The sequence below is a fragment of the Symphalangus syndactylus genome, chromosome 9 (genome assembly GCF_028878055.3).
Source record: "Symphalangus syndactylus isolate Jambi chromosome 9, NHGRI_mSymSyn1-v2.1_pri, whole genome shotgun sequence".
Lineage (NCBI taxonomy): Eukaryota > Metazoa > Chordata > Mammalia > Primates > Hylobatidae > Symphalangus > Symphalangus syndactylus.
Window position 1 is genome coordinate 60,880,008 of NC_072431.2, and position 17,821 is coordinate 60,897,828.

The following is a 17,821-nucleotide window of genomic DNA, read 5'->3' on the forward strand; positions in this document are numbered from 1 at the left end:
CCTCGAGGGATAATCACTATGGGACTCTCAGGGGACAGGACCCAAGTTAGAGCCAGGACCAGGGAGAGGAAGGGAGCTCAGGCTCTGGGGCGGCCAGACTTGGGCTCCAGTGTGGCTCTGCCACTTTTACTAGGCACGTGACCTTGGGCAGGGTAGTTAGTCTCCCTGAGCCTCAGTTGCCTTGTCTGTAAATGGGGTCTAATGATATCGTATCTCGCTAATTGCAAGAACTAAAAGGGCTGGAAAAGGGCTGGCTCCACAAATGAGAGTTGTTGTTACAAATCGTCAGCATCTGTCTCTCCCGGAGGCAAATGATGAACAGAGTCCGGTGAGAGAACCTTGGCCAGGAAGGTCTTTCTCATCTCCTAGCTGGGGTGTCAGGGCGAGGTGGGGAATCCCAGGCAGGGGACCAGGTGCTCCAAACCCCCTCCCATCTCCGTACAAAATTCACAACAAAATTCACACCCCTTTGCGGGGAGAGCGCGGGCCGATGAGGGGCTGAGCGCCCCTCGGTCCTGGGGGTGGGGGCGGTACCTGATGATGGGCTCATTGTCCACCTTCACGATGCAGTAGGGGTCGCTGCTGCCGGTGCTGCAAGACAAATAGGCAGGGGCGGGGCTGGAGGGCGGGGTCGGGGCGGGGCCTCGCGGCACGCTCCTCCCTCTTCCGGCCCCTCGGGAGGACTGCGGGGAAGAGAGCGGAGGCTGAGTCTCCGCGTCCTGGTTTGGAGACCGCAGGCCCCTCCGGCCAAACACAGGTTCCCGCCCTCAGCCCGGGAGCGGATGGTGAGGGAAGGGCAGGAACCCGCACCAGGCTCCCCTTTCGCGGGCAAGGGTGGGAGTAGATGGAGGGAGAGTTGTGGGGGAGGGAGAAGGAGGGGGAAGAGACAGGAATGGGTAGAGAGAGAAAAGAGAAGAAGGGAGGGGGAAGGAGGAAGGGGAGAGACTGGGAGAGGGACAGAGGGAGGGGCAGAGAGGGAGGGGACGGACAGGGAGGTGAGAGAGAGGGAAGAGGAGACAGAGGGAGGGGGCTGAGAGGGAGGAGGAGAGAGAGGGAGAGGGTTAAGAGGGAAGGGGAGTGATAGGGAGGGGCAGAGAGAGGGAGGAGAGTAAGAGGGAGGGAGTTAAGAGGGAGGGGGAGACTGAGTGAGGGGGTGAGAGGGAGGGGGAGAGAGGGAGGAGAGTAAGAGGGAGGGGGAGACTGAGAGAGGGAGGAGAGTAAGAGGGAGGGGGAGACTGAGAGAGGGAGGAGAGTAAGAGGGAGGGGAAGACTGAGAGAGGGAGGAGAGTAAGAGGGAGGGAGTAAAGATGGAGGGGGAGACTGAGGGAGGGGGTGAGAGGGAGGGGTAGAGAGGGAGAGGGGAGAGACAGGGAGGAGAGGGAGAGGGACAGAGGGAGGGTACTGGAAACCTCCTGTTCCTCCTGCAGGGGATAGAATGTTCCTCCTTTCTATGCCCTCCTACCCCATCCCTGCCTCCCCCCAAAACAGCTCCAAGCAACAGCCCCAGGCAATCTCCTGGGACCCCTACTCTCCACACCAAAGTGGAGCCCCTTACTCTCCCTGTAGCCTTTGCTCCTGCTCTCCCCAACACCGACACTGCTGTCCCTCCTGCCCAGTCGGCCTTCAGCCCTGCCAGAGCCCTCCCTTGCCCCAGGGCGGAGCGGGGAGGAAGGCCTCCCTGGACTCACACTGCCTGCCCACTTCATCCAGCCTGGTAGTGATCAGCTGCCTCCCATCTGCTCTGAGCTACCTGGGGGCGGGTAGCATGCCTGTGTCCCCAGGGCCCCCACAGGGCTTGGCAGAAGACAGGCGGCCCATGAGTGTTTGCCGAATGAACAGACGAATGAATGAACTGATGAGTGAATGAATGAATTAATGTAACAGCTATCTGGGGAAAGAGGATGGGGGAAGGCAAACCCGCGCTCATTTCCAAGGGTCTCAGGTGTTGGGGGGCTCCTGGGGCTGGGAGAGGCCTGCAGCCAGGCCTAAGGCTGGTACTGGGTAAAAGTGGGGGAGTGAGGGCTGTCTCTAGAGCTGTTCCTCCACTGAGTGTCCATAAAAAGGAAGTGTGTTTCTACGGTGGAGGGTGGGGAATTCCAAGCTCTGCTTCCCTTCTCAAAAGGGGCTCTTCCGGCAGAGGAACACACTTGAGGCCAACAGCTCCAGAAGCTCCTGGACACAGACAGGAAATGTCTGCTAAGGCTCAGTTTTCCTACCTGTAAAGTGGGAAGTGTAACCCCGGCTCACAAGGGAGCTTCCCTGGGTCCTGAGATGATAGAGAAGGTCTTGGAGGTGCTCAGTAAATGTTAGCACTGCCTGCACCTCTGACTGTAACCTCCCCCTGCCATCATTTGAGAGCCCCCTCCTCCTGGCTGGGCGTGGTGGCTCACACTTGTAATCCCAGCACTTTGGGAGGCCGAGGTGGACAGATCACATGAGGCCAGGAGTTCCAGACCAGCCTGGCTAACATGGTGAAACCCCATCTCTACGAAAAATACAAAAATTAGCCAAATGTGGTGGTGTGCACCTGTAATCCCAGCTACTGGGGAGGCTGAGGCAGGAGAATCCCTTGAACCCCGGAGGAGGAGGTTGCAGTGAGCCAAGATCACGCCACTGCACTCCAGCCTGGGCAACAGAGCAAGACTCTGTCTCAAAAAATAAATAAAATCAAATAAAGAGCCCCCTCCTCCAGGGAGCCCATCAACCCAAAGCCAGGGGACTCCAGGTGCTAAGCAATCAGGCCTCTGGACACGCCAGGTGCTGGGCTGGGCTGCAGAATCCAGGAGCCATACAAGGAGCTCAGAGGAGGCAGGGAGAGGTCAGTACTGGCTGAGGCAACAGGGGACCTCCGTGGGCTGTCCCCTACAACTGGGCTGCTACTGCTTCCAAAGGCCTGGAAGCAGGACCCGAATCTTGGTGTGCAAGGACTGTGAAGAGCTGGGTGTCTGGATCAGAGGTGGGGCAAGAGGACGGTATTGAGAGCAGGCCGAGGCCAGATTTAAGGATCTGGGCCCAACCGTGGTCCCCAGTGGGCTGCTGGGACCCACGCCCTGCACAGTTCCTTCTTCGCTAGTGTTAAGGCCCCTAGGCTGCCCACCTCTCTCATTTCTCCTTTCCCAAACCAGTTGCCACTGGCCCTGTCTGGCTACTTCCGGGGCCTCTATATTTAGGGCCTTGGCAGTTTCTAGGTTGTGGAAGGAGGAGGATCAGGGAAAACCCCGAAATAGCCTTGGGCCAGTCCCCAAGGCCACTTGGTGTGGGAGGCAGTGGGTCACTGGTCATCGTGAGACTTGGCTCATGCCTAGGTACGCGGGGATGGAAGACAGTGGGAAGAGGCAGGGCAGGAACAGGCAGGCTCTGAAAGCTAGCAGTGATGGGGAATGCAGCTGTGCTCTGTGCCCTATAGAGGAATAAAAACCCATGAGTAGAAGTGGCAGGAAGGCAGCTGGCAGCTGTGTGAGGACAGCTTCCTCCTTGGAACTGTCTCAGTCAAGATGAGCCACTATGAGAAGTGGTGAGCTCCCCGTCCTCAGAAGTATGCAAGCCCTGGCTGGAGGGGATGCTACTCAGAAGATAGGCAGGGTGATGGTGAGGCACAGTGAAACTCCAGTACTCAGTGAGGGCCTCCCATGATCTCCAAACCCCTGCCCGACTCTGCAGCCAAATGCTTTGCATAGGATTTCCGAGGCTGTCTCACTGAGCCCAGCCGCAAGCTTGCAGCCGTGGGCAGGCTAGGATTCTCAGCCTGTCGGCAGCAGACAAAGGCCATCTGAACCCTGACTTCTCTACCTACCCTCTTGGCAAATGGCTTTCACTTCCTGAGCCTCAGTTTCCCAATGTGCAAACTGAGGATGTCTATCTTATAAAGTTAAGAAGAGGTTTAAGTGGGGGAAGTCCTCGACACCTCTTATTCTCCTCTACTATGGACCCAGTGCCAGGATGAATGAGTCACAGTCCCTGCCCTCACAGTCAGCTGGGACAGGCACCACTTGACGGAGGAACTGCCACACCAGGGGCTTCCTCCTGCCAGCCAGAGTGCTGGGAGGCGAGACCAGGAGCCAGGAACTCTACCCAAGGGCACCAGGGAATGCCCTGGAGAGGAGAAGTTTGAGAGGAGTCCTGGAGGTTGAATAGGAGTTTTCTGGAGGACTGAAGTGGAGTGCTTGAAGGCAGAAGTTCCCACACATGGGCAAAGGCAGAGATGTGAAGGGTAATAGCCCAAATGTAAGGAACTGTTTATGGGATGGTTTAAGAGACAGCTGACAGGTCAGAGCTGTGTATGCAAGCCATAGGGGAAGACGGTTGCAAAGGAGACGTGAGTAGGGCAGGCAGGGGGGCAGGGTGAGGAGCGAGATCCCAAGGCACCCCTCCACTGTAGATGGAACCCCTTTGCCCAGAGGCAAAGCACTGGGCAGGGAACCAGGCACTGGGCTCCCAGGTGGGCATACTCCAAGAGCTTCGCTGCCCTGGGCTGGAGAGAGCCTGAGCCAGGCACTAGGGCCAGCTGCTGTGGGGATGAGGAGGGAGGCGACAGACGGAGGGGCTGCTCCTCCCAGCCGCCACCAGCCAGAAGAGGCCCAGATGACCTAGTTCCTGGTGCCAGTGGTGGCAGGGGGTGGGGGGTGCTTAAAGGCTGGGCCTGGAGGCTGAGATCCTTCTCAGAGCTCCTCTGCCTTCCCAGCCCACAGACCTCACTGCCAGCTCCCACTCCACCTCCCTCCAAGCCTCCAAGCACGGAAACCCACCTAGGGATGCCCACCGCCCTCCCTTCCCCATTGTCATGGTAACTGCTGAGCTGGGCCTCATCAGACCCAGGGGGCCTGGAACTGGCACTGCTCTCGGTGGTGGCGCGCTGAGTGTGCTGGGAAGCTCGCAGGGGCCACCTTACATATGTGTGAGCAGAGTGCCTGCCCCCCACCCCGCTCCACCCCCTCACCCATGCTGGCCACTTCTCTGCATCCAGGAGCCCAGGGCGCCTCGAGGAGGAGCCCAAGGGGGTGGGGAACTGCAGCCCCGCAGACTTTGGACTCTGTTTCCTCCAGGCTCCCCTTCTCCCCCTCCCACCCTCCTCCTCCAGGCAGTCAGTGCCCCTCGACCTTTGAGCTTTCCCCCTCTTCCTCTAGAGGGATTTCAACCCCTAGTTTAAAGAGAGGAAACAGGCTGTAGGAGCAGAGAGCTGCCTAAACCCTGCACATGAGGAAGGTGGTGGTAAGACCAAGATGGGGGGCCAGGGGTCAGGCAGCTCAGCCCTGGGACCTACTGAGAAGAGTGGAACAAGGGGCCCCTGAAACCTCCCCAAATCGAGCCAGGGACCAAGGGGAATCCCCAGATGTCAGTGCCTGTTAGAAGCCCTAGACTCAAGACCCTGCTCTGCCTGCCACTTGGAGCCACCATTTCGCGTCGCTGATCCTCGGTTTTCTCATCCGTAAAATGGAACGGTGAGAACTGCCTTTCGGGGTGGTTGTCAGGATTAACGGGATGGCTCAGGTGTAAAGCCCAAGGCACAAGCGACAGTTACTACCCTCCTTCCCTCCCCCACAGTCCTGCACCTGTCCTGGCCTCCTGACCTGTTCTCACTTTTCATGCCAGTCCCTCCTACCCGAGTGCACAGCAGGAAGCCCGGGGACAGCCCCTGGGTCCCAGCATGTGCTTCAGGTGCACACTCCGGGGCATTAAGGGCTCTGGAACTACTGAGGAAGACCTTTCTTTGCAGGGGGACACCCTACCCACCCCTCCAACCACACCCCGGGGGCAGATCACCAAGACGTCTCCCCTGGCATGTCACCCGGCTCCAGCTCCTATCCTATCAAAGCCCCTTCCCCTCGTGAGCCGCGGATCGCTGACAAATTCTCGCCCCCTCCCTAGTTCCCAGCCCCCAGCCCTCGGTGACACCTTTCCCTCCGGTTGTCACCCCGTTTGGTGCTCGCAGCAAATGTCACTGTCCCCATTTTCCCCGCCGATCCCCCACCGCGGCCGCACTCCCGCACCCTCTCCGCTGCTCTTGTGGGTGGACCCCGGAAAGGTCAGGCGTCCTGAGGGGCAGTGCCCTTCCCCGGAAAGTTGAGGCTCCCTCCCCGGCCGCTCTCACATGTCCTTGGCGGGCAGGTTCTTCCCCTCCACGATGCGGATGTACAGCGAGCTGCGCTTGGCCATCGCGGGGTCCCGACTCGGGGGAAGCCAGACACCGGTGTCCAGGGTGGCGGGCGGCGGGCGCTGGACTGGGCGCCGCGGGGGGCGGGCCGGGGAGGGAGATGGGGGCGGGGCGGCGGGGGCGGGGCTTCGCGGCCACTCCACTCTCCCCGCCCCCGCCCCACGTGCGGGGGACACTGCGCCCGGGCCGGCCAATCTGCGACCGGGGTTCCCCGGGGCGGGACGGGGCCGGTCGGGGCCGCAGCGCTCATTGGCCACCTGGGGCGTGGGGGGCGGGGCCTGTGCGGAGGCGCTGACGCTAGCTGGGCTGCCGGCGCGGTGGCTCGAGGGGGTCGCCGCTGGAGGTGCGGGTGGGGGATCAGGGCCGCGTGGCCTGGGCCGTGGGTGCGTGTGGGCGGCGGGTGTGGTTCGAGCGCGAGTACCGAGGAGCACCCAGTACCGGGGGATGGGGGGTGACTCTGACTGTAAGCTGGAGACACGCGGGCCTGGGCAGGGAGCGAGCGCAAGGAGGGGACACGTTCCCACCGCGCCAGGGCCACCGGAGTCTGGCGCGTGGTAAGGCCCTGCGTGGATGTGAGTTGAGTGAATGAGCGTTCGGACGAATGTAACAAACAGCAGACAGGAGTGTTTATATCACAGCCACCTGGACCCAGAAGGAGACAGAGAGAGCACGGGCAGCTCAGAGGTTTTGGAAACTGGCATTTGGGTCTGAGAGACCTGTTTTTGTTTTGATTTTTTGTGCACCTGCTTGGGAGGAGCGGCTTTCAAAAATTGTCACCTCATTTACTCCTCCTGCGTCCCCCCACAGTGGGAACCTGGATGAGGTTCACAGTGGGAAGATTTCCTGTTGGAGGGTCAGGAGGTCACATAGGTAGCACGGGGCGGGGCCAGGTTTGCCAAGCTTGGCCTCCCAAGTACTCCCTGATGGCAGGTCTTTCCACTGGGGCGAGATCCTTCTCACAGATTCTGTCCAGAGCGGAGTGTCTAGAATTATCCATCTTCATGGCTCAGTCTTGGGGCCCTGCAGAGCAGTGACTGGCCCTAGGGAGCTGGCTCCCCTGAGGGCATTGTCGCAAGCATGACCGCAGAGTTGGGTCGGGATCCAGCTTCACCACTCACTCCCTTGCTGGGTGACCCTGGGCAGCTTCCTGAGCTTGTGAGCTGGTTCAGTTTCATCGACTGCAAAGAGGTCGTGAGAGCAGAAACACCTGCCCAAAGTACACAGGAGATATTGTGATGTGCTGGCTCCCGCTTGTAATCCCAGCACTTTGGGAGGCCGAGGTGGGCGGATCATCTGAGGTCACCTGGCCAACACGGCGAAACCCCATCTCAACTAAAAATACAAAAATTAGCCGGGCATGGTGGTGGGTGCCTGTAATCCCAGCTACTCGGGAGGCTGAGGCAGGATAATCGCTTGAACCTGGGAGTGGGAGGTTGCAGTGAGCTGAGATGGAGCCACTGTACTCCAGCCTGAGTAAAGGAGTGAGACTGTCTCAGAAAACAAAGTACACAGGAGATATTGTGTGTGGGGGGCTGTCTAGCACAGATTCTAGTTTCTGTTTGCCTATTTTGTTATTTGTATGGTACATGCACATTTGATCAAATTCAAAAGATACTGAGAGTTTGCAATTACTACAATGAAAAGTAAGTCTCTAGCCGGGTGTGGTGGCTCACGCTCATAATCCCAGTACTTCAGGAAGCTGAGGCGGGTAGATCACCTGAGGTCAGGAGTTCAAGACCAGCCTGGCCAACATTGTGAAACCCCGTCTCTACTAAAAATACAAAAAATTAGCTGGACATGGTAGCGGGCACCTGTGATCCCAGCTACTAGGGAGGCTGAGGCAGGAGAATCGCTTGAACCTGGGAGGTGGAGGTTGTAGTGAGCCGAGATCGCGCCATTGTACTCCAGCCTGGGCAACAAGAGCAAAACTCTGTCTCAAAAAAAAAAGAAAAGTAAGTTGTGCGAGTCTCACCCAGCCACACAGATTCCCTCCCACAGGCATCTAGTGTTCTTTGTTCCTTGTGAGTCGTTCTGGCAGCAGTCTCTACTTATAATGCATCAGCATATATATATATATATTTTTTTTTTTCTTTTATACACAAATAGTAGCTTACGGTTTACACTTACAGTTTCACTTATTTTAACTTGGAGAGTAATACATATTTATACATAAGAAAACATCCTGGCCAGGCGCTCAGGCCTGTAATCCCAACACTTGGGAAGGCCAAGGCAGGAGGATCGCTTGAGCCCAGGAGTTTGAGGCTGCAGTGAGCTATGATTGCACCACTGCACTCCAGCCTGGGCAACTGAGGGAGAATGTCTTTTATTTTTATATTCATTTATTTATATATTTTTTGAGATGGAGTCTTACTCTGTCGTCCAGGCTGGTGTGCAGTGATGGGATCTTACCTCACTGCAACCTCTGCCTCCCTGGTTCAAGTGATTCTCCTGCCTCAGACGCCTGAGTAGCTGGGATTACAGGCACCCACCACCACACCGGCTAATTTTTGTATTTTTGGTAGAGACAGGGTTTCACCATGTCAGCCAGGCTGGTCTCGAACTCCTGACCTCACATAATCCACCCACCTCAGCCTCCTAAAATGCTGGGATTACAGGTGTGAGCCACTGTGCCTGGCTGAAAATGTGTCTTTTAAAAGAAAGAAAGAAAAAAACTTTGAGAGACTGAGGTGGGCAGATCACCTGAGGTCAGGAGTTTGAGACCAACCTGGTCAACATGCTGAAACCCCATCTCTACTAAAAATACAAAAATTAGCTGGCCGTGGTGGCACACGCCTGTAGTCCCAGCTACTCAGGAGGCTGAGGCAGGAGAATCGCTTGAACCTGGGGGGAGGCGGAGGTTGCAGTGAGCCAAGATCGCGCCACTGCAGTCCAGCCTGGGCAACAGAGCAAGACCTTGCCTCAAAAAAAGAAAAAAAGAGAGAGAGAAAGCAAGCAAGCATGCTCATTCTCTCTGTCATTGGGCAGACATACCATCTCTCTTCAACAGGTCTGGGTTTCCTGTTAGTGGACAGGCTGATTGTTGCCAACATTTGCTTTTACCTGACAACTGCATGGCTCACACATTTTGCATGGGAGTAAATGCAGCTGAGAATAAATTCCTAGAAAAGGAATCTCCAGGCCAGAAAACACGTGCATGCAGAAAGTCCATTGGATTTGCCATGTTTCCTGAGTTGGTGGCTGTTTCCGAGTACAGGGCCACCAACATTCAGGAGAATGTCAGCTCCCCCCGTCCTAGTAGCCCACTCGTTATCAGTCTTGTAATCCTTTTTCTTTTTTTTGAGACGGAGTCTCGCTCTTGTGCCCAGGCTGGAATGCAATGGCGCCATCTTGACTCACTGCAACCTCTGCCTCCAGGTTCAACCAATTCTCCCATCTCAGCTTCCCAAGTAGCTGGGATTACAGGCACCTGCCATCATGCACAGCAAATTTTTGTATTTTTGTAGAGACAGGGTTTCACCATGTTGGCCAGGCTGGTCTTGAACTCCTGACTTCAGGTGATGCACCCGCCTCAGCCTCCCAAAGTGCTGGGATTATAGGCTTGAGTCACCGCGCCCGGCCTCTTTTTTTTTTCTTTTTTCTTTTTTTTTTTTTTTAGAGAGACATGGTCTTGCTCTGTGGACCCTGCTGGAGTGCAGTGGTAGGATCACGGCTCACTGTAGCCTTGACCTCCTGGGCACAAGTGATCCTTCCACCTCAGCCTCTGGAGTAGCTGGGACCATGGCACACACCACCATGCACCACTAACTTTTTATTTTTTTGTACAGATGGTGTCTCACTATGTTGCCTAGGCTAGTCTTAAACTCCTGGCCTCAAGCAATCCTCCTACCTCAACCTCTCAAATACCTTTGACTGTAGGCACAAGCCAACATTTATGGCTAATTTAAAATTGTTTTGTAGAGATGAGGTCTTACTATGTTGCCCAGGCTGGTCTCGACCTCCTGGCCTCAGGCAATCCTCCTGCCTCAGCCTCTCAAGTAGCTTTGACTATAGGCACAAGCCAACATGTACGGCTAATTTTTAAATTTTTTTTTATAGAGATGAGGTCTTGCTATGTTGTTGCCCAGGCTGGTCTTGAACTCCTGGCCTCAAGCGATCCTCCCACCTCAGCCTTCCAAGAGAGGCCCTTGGGGCCTAAACCATGGCTGGTCTCCCTAGAACAGTCCAGCCAGCACATCTCTCTCTCCCCCAGAGCCTTCAACCACCTCTGCCAAGAGTTCCAGACCCCACAATGACCTGGTCACCAGCCCTTCTAGATTATAGCTGCACAAAACAGATGTAAACAAATGAAATCCTCCCTTCTCCAGAGCAGTAGACCCTTGGTAATGCCACCCACAATCCCCTTAGCTTTGTCGTGCCATGCTTTCCCGGTTTCTGGTTCAAAGCAGCCAGAACCAATTCCAACTAAACAAAAAAGGTTCATTAGATGGATATCTAGTATGTCACAAATTCTCCAGAGAACCAGGCACAAAGGCCCCACGTCACACTGTACAAGTGTGCTTGGTGCAGACGCCCCCATCGCTGGCCCTGGCACCAGACCCCTCATCTCACTCCAGCATGGGACGCCCTGTGCTGCCGCTGCAACTGTTACACTCCAAATCCCTCTTCAAGACAAGGCTGGGAAAGCCAGCGATAGATTGTTGGCATCTGTGCTGGGAGCCGAGAGAAGGAGGCCCCTGGACAGAGAGAAAGGGGGTTCTTGTGCTTGGGAGCCCAAAGAGTGGCTAGATTCACTGCAGTATCTTAAATTTCTCCATGTCAGTTCGAGACCAGCCGGAGCATCACAGCAAGAACCCGTCTCTACAAAAAAATTAAAAAATTAGCCGGGCATCGTGGTGCTCACCTGCAGTCCCAGCTACTCGGGAGGCTGAGGCAAGAGGATTGCTTGAACCCAGGAGGTTGAGGCTGCAGGGAGCTATGATCATGCCACTCCACTCCAGCCTCAGAGACAAACTGAGACCTTGTCTCTTAAAAAAAATAAATACATAGGCCCGGCTTGGTGGCTCATGCCTGTAATCCCAGCACTTTGGGAAGCTGAGGTGGGCTGAGCCCAGGAGTTCGAGACTAGCCTGGGAAGCACTGTGAAACCCCCTCTCCACAAAAAAATACCAAAAAAAAAAAGGAGCCATGAGTGGCGACATGAGCCTGTAGTCCCAGCTAGTTAGGAGGATCACCTGAGCCCAGGAGGTGGAGGCTGTGGGGAGCTGTGATTGCACCACTGCACTCCAGCCTGGGGGATAGAGCGAGATCCTGTCTCAAAAAAAAGAAAGAACAAACAAAAATAAACAATGCCAGGCACAGTGGCTCACGCCTGTAATCCCAGAACTTTGGGAGGCCGAGGCGGCCGGATCACTTGAGGTCAGGAGTTCAAGACCAGCCTGGCCAACATGGTGAAACCTTGTCTCTACCAAAAATACAAAAAAATTAACTGGGCATGATTAACTACTCAAGAGGCTGAGGCATGAGAATTGCTTGAACCCAGGACACAGAGGTTGCAGTGAGTTGAGATTGCGCCACTGTGCTCCAGCCTGGGTGACAGAGGGAGACCCTGTCTCAAAAATAAATAAAAATTTAAAAATAAATTAATTTAAAAATGGAATTTCTCCATGTCACACCCCAGATGACAGCCTTTAGCACCCACTAGATGTCCCCTGGACTCCTGGCACCCACAGTTTTCTCATTTGATTCTCATGACACCCTGTTGGGTAGATAATCACCTCTATTTGCCTGAGATTCCTGTGACATACCAAGAATCCTACAGCACAGTCCATTTCAGAAGGAAACTGGGGCCCGGGCACAGTGGCTCACTCTTGTAATCCCAGCACTTTGGGAGGCCGAGGCAGGTGGATCACTTGGTGGTGGTCAGGAGATCAAGACCAGTCTAGCCAACATGGTGAAATCCCCGTCTCTACTAAAAAAAATACAAAAATTAGCTGGGTGAGGTGGTGGCGCATGCCTGTAACCCCAGCTACTCGGGAGGCTGAGGCAGGAGAATCGCTTGAACCCGGGAGGTGGAGGTTGCCGTGAGCCAAGATTGGGCTACTGCACTCCAGCCTGGGCGACAGAGTGAAACTCTGTCTTAAAAGAAAAAAATTAAAAAATAAAGAAGGCTCCCTGCCTGGGGGTTGCTGGACTGTTCTGAACACCTGCCATTCTGCTGTAGCTCCAGCCCCTAAGGGCACGTGAACCCCCCTTTTCATCCCCATCATCCCTCCCCATGGGAGCACAGCCTGTGAGCTCGGGGACTCCTAGGGCAGAACATCCTTAACACAGGATTCAGCCAGGGAAGAGAGCCAAGTTTTTAGCACATTCCCAGAAACTGCTCTCTGGGGAGGGTGTGAATCAGAGGGTGGGGCCAGGAGGGGAGCTTAGTCCTGGCTCCACCATTTAGTCCAGACACACGAATCTCTGGTGGACATAAAAACAGCCAGGCACAGTGGCTCACACCTGTATTCCCAGCACTTTGGGAGGCCAAGGCGGGCAGATCGTCAGAAATTCAAGACCAGCCTGGCCAACATGGTGAAACCCTGTCTCTACTAAAAATACAGAAATTCCCCGGGCATGGTGGCTCATGCCTGTAGTCCCAGCTACTTGGGAGGCTGAGGCAGGAGAATTGCTTGAACCTGGGAGGCGAAGGTAGCAGTGAGCCGAGATTGTGCCACTGCACTCCAGCCTGGGCAATGTCCAAAAAAAAAAAATTAATTTTTTTTTAAGTAGAGCTGGGTTCTTGCCATGTTGCCTAGGATGGTCTCGAACTCATGGGCTCAGGCAATCCTCCTGCCTCAGCCTCCCAAAGCACTGGGATTACAGTCACCATACCCTAGCCTCTGGCTATGTATTTTTAGAGACCCACAATAATGTTTTTATTTATTTTATTTTGTTTATTTATTTATTTTTTTGAGATGGAGTCTCACTCTGTTGCCAGGCTGGAGTGCAGTGGCATGATCTCGGCTCACTGCAACCTCCACCTCCCAGTTTCAAACAATTCTTCTGTCTCAGCCTCCTGAGTAGCTGGGATTACAGAAGTGCGCCACCACGCCCAGCTAATTTTTGTATTTTCAGCAGAGACAGGGTTTCACCATGTTGGCCTGGCTGGTCTTGAACTCCTGACCTCAGGTGATCTGCCCACCTCGGCCTCCCAAAGTGCTGGGAATACAGGCATGAGCCATCGTGCCTGGCTGTTTTTATGTTTTTTAGAATCAGAAGAAAAAAAAAAATATATATATATATATATATATACATATTTTTTCGAAACAGCGTCTTACTCTGTTGCCCAGGCCAGTCTAATTTCAAATTCATGACTGTGCACCTCAAGTGGGATTGATTGGTTGGTTGGTGTATGTATGTAGGTATGTATGTATGTATGTGTATATATGTATGTATGTATGTATGTATGCATTTGAAACAGGATCTTGCTCTGTTGGCTGAAGTGCAGTGGAGCAATCATAGCTCACTGCAGCCTCAATCTCCTGGGTTCAAGCAGTCCTACCACCTCAGCCTCCCATGTAGCTGGGACTACAGATGCATACCACCACGACTGGCTAATTTTTTTTATTTTTAGTAGAAATGGGGGGAGTCTCATTATGTTGCCCAGGCTGGTCTAGAACTCCTGGCCTCAAGTTATCCTCCTGCCTTGGCCTCCCAAACGGCTGGGACCACAGACATGAGCCACCACGCCCAGTCAAACAGGAGTATAATAGTAATGAATATGTAATAATGAATCTGGCCTGACTGGTATCTGTCAGTCTTTATGTCAAAGCAGTTGTAAAATATACATTTGAATACCTTTTTTTCTTTTCTTTTCTTTTTTCTTTTTTTGAGATGGAGTCTGGCTCTATCACCCAGGCTGGAGTGCAGTAGCGCAATCTCAGGTCAATGCAACCTCTGCCTCCCTGATTCAAGGCATTCTCCTGCCTCAGCCTCCCGAGTAGCCAGAACTTCAGGGACCTGCCACCACGCCTGGGTAATTTCTGTATTTTTAGTAGAGATGGAGTTTCCCCAGGTTGGCCAGGCTGGGCTCAAACTCCTGACCTCAGGTGAGCTGCCCACTTCAGTCTCCCAGAGTGTTAGGATTCCAGGCGTGAGCCACCGTGGCTAGCCACATTTGAATATCTTAACGCATATAAGTCAAACATGCTTAGGGCTCACAAAAGTCACAGTGCATCCTGGCACAGGAGAGGAGGCAGCTCTTGAGTTTTAGTGCATGCTTTTGATATTCACTATAGGTCAACGTTGTTGAAAGAAAAAGTGTTTGAGGCTGGGCACAGTGGCTCACGCCTATAATCCCAGCACTTTGGGAGGCTGAGATGGGAGGATCACTTGAGGCCAGGAGTTCAAGACCAACCAGGGCAACATAATGAGCCCCCTTTGCTACAAAAAATAAAAATATTAGCCAGACATGGTAGTGTGTGTCTGTAGTTTGAGCTACTCAGAAAGCTGAGGCAGAAAGATTGCTTGAGCCTAGGAGGCGGAGGCTGCAGTGAGGTATGATCGCACCACTGCACTCCAGCGTGGGCGACAGAACAAAACTCTGTCTCCAAAAACAAAAACAAAAACACCAGGCACGGTGGCTCACACCTGTAATCCCAGCACTTTGGGAGGCCGAGGTGGGTGGATCACCTGCGGTCAGGAGTTCGAGACCAGCCTGGCCAACATGGCGAAACCCCGTATCTACTAAAAATACAAAAATTAGCCAGGTGTGGTGGCAGGCGCCTGTAATCCCAGCTACTTGGGAGGCTGAGGCAAGAGGATTGCTTGAACCCGGGAGGCAGAGGTTGCAGTGAGCCAAGATCGCACCATTGCACTCTAGCCTGGGCCACAAGAGTGAAACTCAGTCTCAACAAACAAACAAACAAAGCAAGGAAGGAAATTCTTACACATGCTAAAAGATGGATGAAACTTGAAGACATAATGCTAAGTGAAATGAGCCAGTTACAAAGAAAGACAAATACTGGTTGCTTCCACTCATGGGAGGTATCTGGAATAGTAAAATTCACCGAAGCAAAAAGGAGAGTAGAAGTTTTCAGGGGCTGGAGCGGGGCGGGGAAAGGGAGTTGTTTGTTGAGTGTAGGGTTTCAGTATTGCAAGGTGAAAAAGTTCCAGAGATCTGTTGCACAACCATGTGCATACAGTTAATACTACTGTGCCGTCCACTTAAAAATAGTGAAGATGGGCCAGGCGCGGTGGCTCACGCCTGGAATCCCAGCACTTTGGGAGGCCGAGGTGCGTGGATCGCCTGAGGTCGGGAGTTCGAGACTAGCCTGGCCAACATGGTGAAACCCTGTCTCTACTAAAAATATAAAAATTAGCTGGGCATGGTGGCGTGCACCTGTAGTCCCAGCTATTCAGGAGGCTGAGGCAGGGAGAATCGCTTGAACCTGGGAGGTGGAGGTTGCAGTGAGCTGAGATGGCGCCACTGTACTCCAGCCTGAGTGACAGAGAGAGACCTTGTCAAAAAAAAAAAAAGATGGGCTGGGTGCAGTGACTCATGCCTGTAATCCCAGCACTTTGGGAGGCTGAGGTGAGCAGATCACTTGAGCTCAGGAGTTCAAGACCAGCCTGGGCAACATGATAAAAAATAAAATTTTAAAAAATAAAGAAATAAGGCCAGGCGTGGTGGCTCACACCTGTAATCCCAGCACTTTGGGAGGCCGAGGCAGGAGGATCACTTGAGGTCAGTAGTTGGAGACCATCCTGGCCAACATGGTGAAACCCCGTCTCTACTAAAAATACAAAGATTACCTGGGCGTGGTGGTGCACACCTGTAGTCCCCCTACTCGGGAGGCTGGGGCAGGAGAATAGCTTGAACTCGGGAGGCGGAGCTTGCAGTGAGACCAGATGGCGCCACTGCACTCCAGGCTGGAGACACAGTGAGACTCTGTCTCAAAATAATAATAATAATAATAAATAAAATAGTTCAGATGGTAAACCTTATGTGTTTTTTACTAGAATAAAAAAAATGCACCCATACCCCACCTTTGTAATATATTTTGGCTATGTAAAACAATTGAAAAGAATTTTATAACTTAACTTTCAAAGCGGTGTGGGGGCAAGTGACTCATCTGATTTGCTCCTGGCCTTGACTTCTCTACCAATATCATGCATTCTCGAGAATCTTAGGATTCTTCCAAAGTGAGAAAATGTGACCTACAAATTGTTTTCATGCGCAGTGATGCATTTTGAAATACTAAATTGAACAATGGATGAAACTGACATAAAGTTGTATTTAGAAGACATTTCAGTAAACATTTACTATTTTTTAATGTTGCAGTTTTAATATTTTGGAGCCAAAGCATTTTCCCCTCTTAAACCTGGAGGAGTTTTAGGAGCTGGAGTCCTCACACCTCTCCTGGAAAAAATTGTCCCTGCCCGAAGGAAAGAGACTCCTGAGCCACCTTCCGTCCTCACCCATCAGACTCTGACAGTGGCTTCTGGTGCCTGTCCTGCTGTGCCACGGCCCAGGGCCCCCAGAGAGGACTTCTGGGAGGAGGCAGGTCCTGGAAGAATGAGACCGAGGGCATTGCTGGAGGAAGAAGGAGAAGCCCAGAAAACTGGATAGGAGGCAGGAGCAGGGGATGAGGAGGAAGCTGGGTGGCAGGTGCAGAGGGTGGCAAGGGTGGCCCTCTCCGAAGGCCAGAGGAGGCCAGCTGTGAACCCGCAAAAGCTGGGCACAGGAGCCAGGGACACAAGGATCCCTGGCAGGCTCTGGGCCAAGTGACAGCTGTATGTTAAGAAGTCCTGGCCGGGAGCGGTGGCTCATGCCTGTAATCCCAGCACTTTGGGAGGCCAAGGTGGGTGGATCACGAGGTCAGGAGTTCAAGACCAGCCCGGCCAAGATGGTGAAACCCTGTCTCTACTAAAAATACAAAAATTAGCCGGGTGTTGTGGCAGTTGCCTGTAATCCCAGCTACTTGGGAGGCTGAGGCAGAGAATCGCTTGAACCCGGGAGGCAGAGGTTGCAGTGAGTCGAGATCATGCCACTGCACTGTAGCCTGGGCGACAGAGCAGGACTCCGTCTCAAAAAAAAAAAAAAAAAAAAAAAAAAAAATCCTGGCTGGCCAGAGGGGCAGGCTGGGAGGCATCAGAGGCCAGATGGGGCTCTATCCCCAGCTTCCCCCTACCCCACCAATCTTGACACTCCTACTGCACCATTTAGACAGATACCATTGAATAACAGTTTTAAAGCCAAGGTCCACAAGCTGGGCTTGGTGGCTCAATGCCTGTCATCCCAGCAATTTGGGAGGCCAAGGCGGAGGATCGCTTGAAGCCTGGAGTTCAAGACCAGCCTGGGCTACATAGCGAGACCCTGCCTTTACGAAAAATAAAGAAATTAGCCAGGCATGGTGGTGCACACCTGTAGTCCCAGCTACTCAAGAGGCAGAGGTGGGAGAATCGCTTGAGCTCAGAGGTCACGGCTGCAGTGAGCTGTGATTGTGCCACTGCACTCCAGCCTGGGTGACAGAGCAAGACCCTGTCTCCAAAAACAAAAAGCAAAAACCACAAAAATCAAGGTCCACAGTGAAGATCGCAGGCTCTGGAGCCAGACAAGTGAGTTCAAATCCTACCTCCACTGCTATGATAGGAGCTGCTGTGTGACTGTGGGCCAGTTATTCAGCCTCTCTGGGCTTCATCTGCCTAATCTGTAGAGTGGGG

General features: G+C 53.6%; 2 protein-coding genes across 7 annotated transcripts in view; both read right to left on the bottom strand.

Annotated features, from left to right (window-relative positions):
- The window catches only part of LOC129489707 (ras GTPase-activating protein 4), a 32,914-nt gene extending 26,663 nt beyond the window's left edge, over nucleotides 1-6,251 (bottom strand). For 2 of the 5 annotated variants that reach the window (XM_055292719.2, XM_063646304.1), the window contains exons 1-2: nucleotides 6,089-6,247; nucleotides 535-591 (exon numbers count right to left, since the gene is read on the bottom strand). In XM_055292719.2, coding sequence (XP_055148694.1) covers nucleotides 535-591; nucleotides 6,089-6,153 — 122 coding nt within the window. In that variant the 5' untranslated portion in view covers nucleotides 6,154-6,247. Of the gene's footprint in view, nucleotides 1-534; nucleotides 592-5,987 lie in introns of all 5 variants that reach the window. The other 3 variants (XR_010122538.1, XM_055292718.2, XM_055292720.2) reach the window with 3 other exon arrangements.
- Nucleotides 6,252-6,758: 507 nt separating this feature from the next.
- The window catches only part of LOC129489711 (uroplakin-3b-like protein 1), a 34,010-nt gene continuing 22,947 nt past the window's right edge, over nucleotides 6,759-17,821 (bottom strand). The window contains exon 6 of one of the 2 annotated variants that reach the window (XM_055292726.2): nucleotides 6,759-7,358. In XM_055292726.2, the coding sequence (XP_055148701.1) occupies nucleotides 7,259-7,358 (100 nt within the window). In that variant the 3' untranslated portion in view covers nucleotides 6,759-7,258. Of the gene's footprint in view, nucleotides 7,359-8,019; nucleotides 8,082-17,821 lie in introns of those variants that run through there. The other variant, XM_055292727.2, reaches the window with a different exon arrangement.